Genomic DNA, 8154 nt, shown 5'->3' on the forward strand with positions numbered 1-8154 from the left:
AGATAAAAATACCTTCAAAATAGTAATAGCAGTAATTGAATTAAAGGGTATATTAATAATTTTTTAACCTAGTTGGTATCCGGTTAAATCATGACACCAATTCAGTCAGGAGTTTTATTAATAGTATAGATATATTGTAGAGATATTTTTGTAAATATTTCGAGAAATTTACATTTGTTCATTTTCACCCAACCCAGACGATTACAATTTAGAAAGTAGGGCCCAAGTCCAAACGAGCACAGTAATAAGTAGTGGGACCCACCCGAGCCATTTGGCCAATTTATATAATATGAAATATAATGGAAAAATAGGTTATAAAATTAAACCCAAACCCAACCCATCCATCGATTGTAAAGAAAAAAAAAGAGGGAAGGAAGGAAGGAAAGAATTAATAAAATAAAATAAAAGAAAATCGCAGATCAGACAGAGAAAAACCCTAACCTAAATCTAAATGGGTAAGAAGAAGAAAAGAGTTCCGTCAAAGGTATGGTGTTACTATTGCGACAGGGAATTCGATGACGAGAAGATCCTGGTGCAGCACCAGAAAGCCAAGCACTTCAAGTGCCATGTCTGCCACAAGAAACTCTCCACCGCCGGTGGTATGGCCATCCACGTTCTTCAGGTTCACAAGGAGTCCGTCACCAAGTATCTCCTTTTCCTTTACTATTATTATTATTTTTTCTATTTGCTTCTCTATTTCTGTCTACTATTCTTTCTTCGTTTTCCTCTCTTTTTAGGTTTCCGCCCCTTCCCCCCCAAATCATTGTTTTCAATTTAATTTTACGGGGTATGATATCGCTTTTTGCAATAGGTTTATATTATTTGAGCGTTTCCTTTTTCAGTTTATCAGAAACTTAAAAAGAAGAAGAAATAAATACACGATGAAAGAAAGTAAAAACTTGTTCCTAAAGAAAAAAAAATCCTTGTTTTTTTAGATTTTTCTACGTGGCCGATGCTAATAAACAACATTTTTTTTTACTACGAGTAATTGTTTTCTTGGCAAAATGTTATCTAAATACCTTTCTTTTTTGGATGAACAAACCAATTAGGAGAAGTGGTAACACAATGAAATCTATATTAGTTCTTTGCCCCGGTTTTTGTTTATCTCTAGAAGTTGTTGTATTCTGTGCACTTTCTGTGCACAAGATAAAAAAGATAGAGAACTTCAGTTAGATTTTTGTCTATATTAATTAATAATTAGAAGCTGCTGAAATGATTTTAAAATAAAGTGAGTAGCCTCTATCAAATTATTGCATTGCCTTGCTTCTGAAAAGTTGTCTAAGAAGTTCTACTGCCTGTTTGAATCTAAAGTTTTCTTTTTTTCTGGAATGCACCCAACATTTCAATTTTTGATAAGCTGTTTATCACTTGAGGCGAACGTCTACTATTTTATTTTACAATGAACTTTGCATTATATTGACAAGGTAGTTCTTTTATAGGGTTCCTAATGCAAAACCTGGCAGAGAATCGACTGATATTGAAATATACGGAATGCAAGGAATCCCGCCTGATGTGCTGGCTGCTCACTATGGAGAAGAAGGTAAACATATTGATGTATCATTTATAACCATGTTCCACTTCAAATGATGGCACTTGAGTTGTTTCACATACATGTGTTATGTACCTTTGCACACTTAAATGCCATTTACTTGCCACTACTTCTCTTTGACTGTTTTTTGCTTTTCGTTTGCTTTTTCAGATTTCCTAATGTAGAAAGAGCAAGTAGTAAATAACAAATCGTATGTATTCGTTAATAAGTAAAACATGATAGATGTGCATTGGTCTAAACCATGCTTTATGGCTTTTATAAAGCTTAATTTTCTTATAATATTTGCTAAAATTACTTTTTGTTGTTGCACCCAAACATTGCTTTCTCTTTTTTTCTTATGGAAGAATTACTGATTATTAAAAAAAGTGGCAGCTTGAAGGTGCCTTCTTAAATATTATTGTAATAACATAGGTGAGTATAATCAAGTGTGCATTTTAAAGTTGAATAGGGATGCACGTTTTTGTTTAAAAGAGGAAATAAGGATGCAAATTTTCTCTTAAGCAAATCACTTTGCAGGCAGAAGCATGCTTATAAAATGAGTTCTGCAGTTTTCTGCAATTTTCATGAGTTTCCTTTATGTGAAATAGTATTTTATTGCAAATAATTTCTAGATGGACTTGTGCTTGGAGTGTTCACATTATAATTGCAAATATTTTAATTAACAAGTTTGATGCTGTTGCATATTGACTGTGATTTCATATTTGCTATTAATTCATAAAATAAGATTTCTTGCAGAAGAAGAAGCTCCATCAAAAGCGGCCAAACTGGATATCCCATCTACTCAGCTTGTGGGAGGATTGATGCCAGGGCCACTTGGTGTTGGATATCCTCCTCAGTCAACTTTAGGAGCAGTGCAGCCAATGTATGTTCTCTTTAGACTTTTATCCTAGCAAACTCTGTTCTAGATATTGTTAAGGTTTTGGGTTATGGAATATTTAGAATTGGCGTTATGTAAGAATAATAGACTTTTTTATGTCATTGTTACTTACATTTTGTGGCTTTGTTCACGTGTGTATATGTATGCAGCATTTCAGTTTGCAATTTTAAGGATACTCTTCTTCATCTTGAAAAGTTGTTAATGTAGTTAATCTAGCAGTTTAATGTGTTCTTTGCCTCAGGTATAATGCTGCAGTGCCTGTACCTCCTGTTGGTTGGGCAGTTCCACCTCGTCCACAGCCTTGGCTCCCACAGCATCCTGCAGCTTCAGTTCCTCTATCTGCACCTATGGGATATGTGCAGCAGCCATTATTTCCAGTGCAAGGTGTGAGGCCTCCTTTGGCAGTGCCTTCAACATCACCTTCACTCCAACCTTCACAAATTGCTCCACCTGGATTGCCGGTGTCAACACCTACACTTCCTGTATCCCAACCTTTGTTCCCTGTTGTCAATAATAGTGTACCGACTCAAAGCTCACCATTTTCTGCTTCTTTGCCAACAAGTGTTCCGGAAGGAAAAGGTTCAATTGAAGCGCATTCAAGTGGTAGTGCTTCTCTGACAGGTAGCTATCACCTTCTTCCCTGCTGTTGTACTTCTACTTAATTTTGACTTAACTTGCTTCCTATTTTTGTAACTTCTCTTTTTATTTGCTTGCTTATAGGCGGAGCTGGAGGCAATTCTCATTCTTATGCCTCTGGTCCAAATACTGGTGGTCCATCTATTGGACCACCCCCTGTTATTGCAAATAAAGCTCCTGCTATCCAGCCAGCAGTAAACGAGGTTTATTTAGTATGGGATGATGAGGCTATGTCCATGGTCAGTTCCTAACTTCTCTTTAGTTGTGTTTTTATTTGCCCTTTTCTAGATTATGGTTGCAAAATTTTATTGAAGGATTTTATTTTATATATTTGCAGGAAGAAAGAAGAATGTCCGTAGCGAAATATCAGATGCATGATGAAAATAGCCAGGTAAGTCATAACTATCTCTCTAGTACACGGAGTTGGTTTGCACATCTAACCAGATGAGTAGGCTTTATGTTTCATGTTTTCAGATTCAGTTGTTTATGCACTTGTTACCTATTTGATAAGGTATTTTATTCTATTATTATTATTATTATTATTTTTAACTCTATTCCATATTAAAAAGAAAACAATTTGTGAAGAATCCATGAGCCTTTTAATCAGTTATTCCCATTAATTGATGGGCATGCACTTTTGTTTTAAAATATGACTTTTCCACTTTGCAAGCAATTGTCTCCAACTGTTTGGGCCCCAATATTTAAGTAGGTATTATGTCATTTTCTTTTCTGGTGTTGGTAAGTGCAACTTTGACAAGCTTGCTGCAACCCACTCAAGGATTTCTTCCGTCTAGCATTGAATCCGGTTAAGAACAGAGTATGTATGTATGCTTGTATGTATGCATGTAGGTATGCATGTATGTATGTACATGATTCCTTAAACTTTGGATTTTATTCAATGCTATTCATTCTCCCTATGCTTGATTTCAAAGTGTGGGGTTTGGGTGGAACAAGATGATACCCAACAGATTTTTGCTCAAATAAATAGCATTGATCGTGAATTCAGACTTTTCCAGGTCAGCTTCTTTCGCAAAGTTTGGTATCTTTTGCATAGGACCAGGACCAAGCTTCTAACGAATTAAGTTCTATCCAAGTGAGGGATTGGTCATGGTTCCTGTCTGATCAGTTTCATTTGGATTTTGATTTCAGATGAGCTCTATTGATGCAGCAATAGACAGAAGGATCCTGGAAAGCAGACTTGCTGGTCGAATGGCATTTTAGTTGGGAGGAGAGGAATGCGTCTTGAGAAGTTCTCTTGGGATAAATGAGCATGCTTTTGTGATTGCACTTCTTACATGAATTGGAAATGGATTTGGGTCAATCAATTTTTAGGTGGGTATGGCAACCAAGGAAGATGTATTTGTGTTGTATTCTTTTGCGAAGTGATGCAGAAGAGAGAAGATAAGTCATTGTTTTTTAATCTTAAATTTTAGTTTCTCCAAAAAAAAAAAACTGCTAGGATATAAATTTTGAGTTATTATCATTGTGGATTGGTTGCTTTCTAATAGGATATTCATTTGAGTTTATTATAGATAATGAATTTTATTGAAGGAATTGGAATGTGATGATATTTGAAGAGAGGCCATTTTTTATCAAAAAATGGAAGAGTATATAAATGTATTATTTCATACATGCATACATAAGGCGGTCAAATTTCTTTTTTCTTTGCAGGTCCCTGTACTTTTCTCTCTCATTTTGTAATCCCGAGGAGTGTTATTTTGCCACTGGGCGGTGGCTGCAGGGCCGACCGTTGCCCTCCCTGTTCCTTCTCTTTCTCTGCTCCAGCCAGCCGGCTGTCAACCTTAGGGCCGACTTCGGTTCACCCTTTCCCTTCTTTTCTCCCTTTTCATCTTGTTCCAGTCTGACTTTTCTTCGCATCCCCTTCCTTGCTGCTACTTTTGTTTGAGTCCAGTGTGGTCTCCGGTTGGGTTGCCGTTACAGACCATGTCGGAAACAGTTGGCTTTGTTTCTCTCTTGCCACCCTGTCTCAACCTTCACTTTCTTCTCTCTCCTTCCTAGTACCGGCCACCCTGGTTTTACCGACCTTTTGTTTTGGTTTGATAATTTTGGCCTTGGGTCTTCTTGTGGTCCCTCCCTCGAAGGAAATTTCTGGAGTCGGTTAGGACTCACTTTTCTTAGTCTTCTTGTGGTCCCTCCCTCGAAGGAAATTTCTGGAGTCGGTTAGGACTCACTTTTCTTGGATCCTATGTGACTCGACTCACTCGAGTTCTTTATGATCTGCCTTCTTGAGGCCTGATTGACTTGTTTTTGTTTCTCGTTTGATGTGATGGTTTAACATTCCGAGCATTCGGGATGGACAATTTCAGTCTTTAGTAGGTACACTGCACCAGTCAAATGTGTTCTGTTTTGGTGGCTGACGTCTTTTGTTGGAGCAGAAGCTTTTGACATGACTTGTATTTGTGGTGGCGGCGTTCTTGTTCGGCGTTTGTTCCTAGGATTAGACGGTTTTCCGATATGGCTTGCCTTTTGCCCAAGTTTCATATCGCTTTTCTCTAATTTGTTCATTGAGCGGATGTGTCAATGTGGTGAAACTTTTTGCTTTTTTTCTTTGTATGAATTATAAATCAATGGGAAAAAAAAATCTAGATAATATGCGTTTGGAGAAGGTATTTAACTGAGTAGCTGTTTTAACACCCAATCGTAGCTTAGGTCAAAGAGTGTATGAAAAATTTATTAATCAGATAATTATTTTTTTATTTCTAATTTAATCATTAGATTAATAAAATTTTCATGTTTTACTAAGCACAGTTTAAGTTGGGGATTGAGGTTTAATCCGTTCATTTTTTTAGATGTCTCGCTATTTTGTGTACGAGTCAGGTACTAAAAGGTTCCCTAAATATCTACTTTAGTAACGTGTTTGTAAAATGTATGAATTATATTAGAAGTGTCTGTAAAGGAGATTCGTTTGTTGTATGAATTATATTAAGTGTCTGTAAAGGAGGTTACTCCTTATTATGTTTGTCTGTAAAGTAGTCTAGGAGATAAGTTTGAATAAAAAAAAAAATGAAGGTGAGCTTGATCTCTAAATTCTTATATATACGGCTTTAGTTTAGATATATCTTAGCATGTGATGTGTACTTGGTGGTAAATGGTTAAAAAGCTAAGATATAGAAGGGTGGGCATGGCCATGGATAAATATGAGGTTGTCTTTATCTCCACTCCTTTGATCGGCAACTTGGTTCCTACTGTCGAATTTGCCCACCACCTGACTCGTCATGACCCTCGCTTCTCTGCTACCATTCTCATCATCACGGTGCACGAGAGACCAATCGTCAACCTTTACACACAGTCACTTGCCACTGCTGCCTCTCATTCTCAGTCGCATGTCAATTTCATCCATCTCCCAACCGTTCAACCTCCCACTCCTGATCAGTACCAATCTTCTTTGGGTTACACATCCCTCTTCATAGACAAGCACAAGCCCCACGTCAAGCATGCCATCTCCACCCTCGCCTCAACTACTTCTGTTGCTGCTTTCTTTGTTGACATGTTTACCACTTCCATGATTGATGTTGCCCAAGACCTTGGCATTCCTTGCTATCTCTTCTTTGCTTCTCCAGCCAGTTTTTTGGGGTTTATGCTTCATTTGCCAGCGTTAGCCACCCAGCTAGCTGCCGACTTTGTTGACTCCCACTCTGGGTTAATCGCTCCCAAAGACTCCGCAATTGAGTTGATCGTCCCCACTTTTTCTAAACCCTTGCCCCCAAGCGTGTTGCCGTCCAGTGTGCTAAAGAGAAACAAGGATGGCTACTTCTGGTACTTAGAGCACGCACGCAGGTACACGGAGACAATGGGTATCGTAGTAAACACGTTTCTTGAACTGGAGCCCCATGCCATTGAGTCGCTCTCAATCAGTGGGTTACCTCCAGTTTACCCAGTGGGTCCGATTCTGGATCATGCTGGAGCTTCCCAATGGCACCCGGATGGAGCCCAGCTACATGATTCCATAATGGAATGGCTTGATCAACAGCCTCCCTCTTCAGTGGTATTCCTCTGCTTCGGGAGCATGGGGAGTCTTGAAGGACCCCAATTGAGAGAGATCGCAATTGGGTTGGAGCGTTCTGGGTATCGATTTTTATGGTCCATCCGCGAGCCACCCAAAGGCAAATTAGATCTCCCAGGTGAGTACACCAATGTAGAGGCTGTTTTGCCGGCGGGGTTTTTGGATCGGACGGCTGGATTGGGGCTTGCGTGCGGGTGGGTTCAGCAAGTGAGAGTATTGAGCCACCAAGCAATTGGAGGGTTTGTATCACACTGCGGGTGGAATTCCATATTGGAGAGTGTATGGTACGGGGTTCCTATTGCAACATGGCCAGTGTATGCGGAGCAACAAATGAATGCATTTGAGTTGGTGAAAGAGCTGGGATTGGGTGTGGAGATAAGGTTGGATTACAGGGAGGGCGGTAATTTGGTGGTGGCTGAGGAGTTAGAAAGAGGGTTGAGGCGTTTGATGGACGGAGAAGATGAAGTGAAGGCCAAGGTAAGGGAAATGAAGAGCAAGAGTAGGATGGTACTGATGGAAAATGGTTCCTCCTGTAAATCCTTAGCATCCTTAATTCAGGAAATCAGCGGTAGAATACAAGGTTTGAAGAAAGATTGTTAGCTACTACTTCTGGTGAAGAAGCAGATAGTAAAAATGGAATGTTTGGAGTGCCCTCCTCCCAAATAGGGGTTTTTAGAAATATATATAGACTTTATCGAATTAGATTTCGGGTTGGCTTATTTTTATTATAATTGTATAATAATTTGTCTCCCACCTTGTCGAAAAAGAGTTATAAAGTGACTCTTCTGAGACGAGCTTTCACACGTGAAGTGTGCAATTTGGGACTTACTATATAAGAAACTTTACTGAGCAAATTTTGTTGTCTGATAGTGTGATACATGAGTCAAAAGTTGTATTGCAGAATACAACAAATTATATTTCCCGTAAGTAAAAATTTGTCTCCCACCTTGTTGAAGAAATCAACGAGCTTTAAAAATGACAGTCGTGATCGTAAATTAGCAAATTGTTAGAAAATCGAAGGTCGTGATTGTAAATTAACGGATCGTAAGAATAAACTGTGATAATAAA

At 38.5% G+C, this 8154-nt stretch overlaps 2 protein-coding genes across 3 annotated transcripts; both read left to right on the forward strand.

The window, feature by feature from the left end:
- Window positions 1-329: 329 nt before the first annotated feature.
- LOC105763087 (protein SUPPRESSOR OF FRI 4) lies at window positions 330-5692 on the forward strand. 2 transcript variants are annotated; one of them, XR_001124081.2, is made up of 8 exons: window positions 330-645; window positions 1440-1540; window positions 2285-2411; window positions 2668-3047; window positions 3147-3301; window positions 3400-3453; window positions 4212-4394; window positions 4734-5692. XR_001124081.2 is itself a non-coding variant. In XM_012581164.2 (7 exons), exons 1-7 carry the CDS (start codon window positions 452-454, stop codon window positions 4281-4283), a joined length of 1083 nt encoding a protein of 360 aa, XP_012436618.1. In that variant the 5' UTR covers window positions 330-451; the 3' UTR covers window positions 4284-4616. The 2 variants fall into 2 exon arrangements, 1 of the variants encoding a protein (XP_012436618.1); XM_012581164.2 differs by lacking the exon at window positions 4734-5692 and having other exon boundaries at window positions 4212-4616.
- Window positions 5693-5836: 144 nt separating this feature from the next.
- LOC105763085 (UDP-glycosyltransferase 43) lies at window positions 5837-7940 on the forward strand. The gene has a single exon (XM_012581162.2). The coding sequence runs from the start codon at window positions 6172-6174 to the stop codon at window positions 7684-7686; it is 1515 nt and encodes a 504-aa protein (XP_012436616.1). The 5' UTR covers window positions 5837-6171; the 3' UTR covers window positions 7687-7940.
- The last annotated feature ends 214 nt before the right edge of the window (window positions 7941-8154 follow it).

The sequence above is a fragment of the Gossypium raimondii genome, chromosome 12 (assembly GCF_025698545.1).
Source record: "Gossypium raimondii isolate GPD5lz chromosome 12, ASM2569854v1, whole genome shotgun sequence".
In the NCBI taxonomy this organism is placed as follows: domain Eukaryota; kingdom Viridiplantae; phylum Streptophyta; class Magnoliopsida; order Malvales; family Malvaceae; genus Gossypium; species Gossypium raimondii.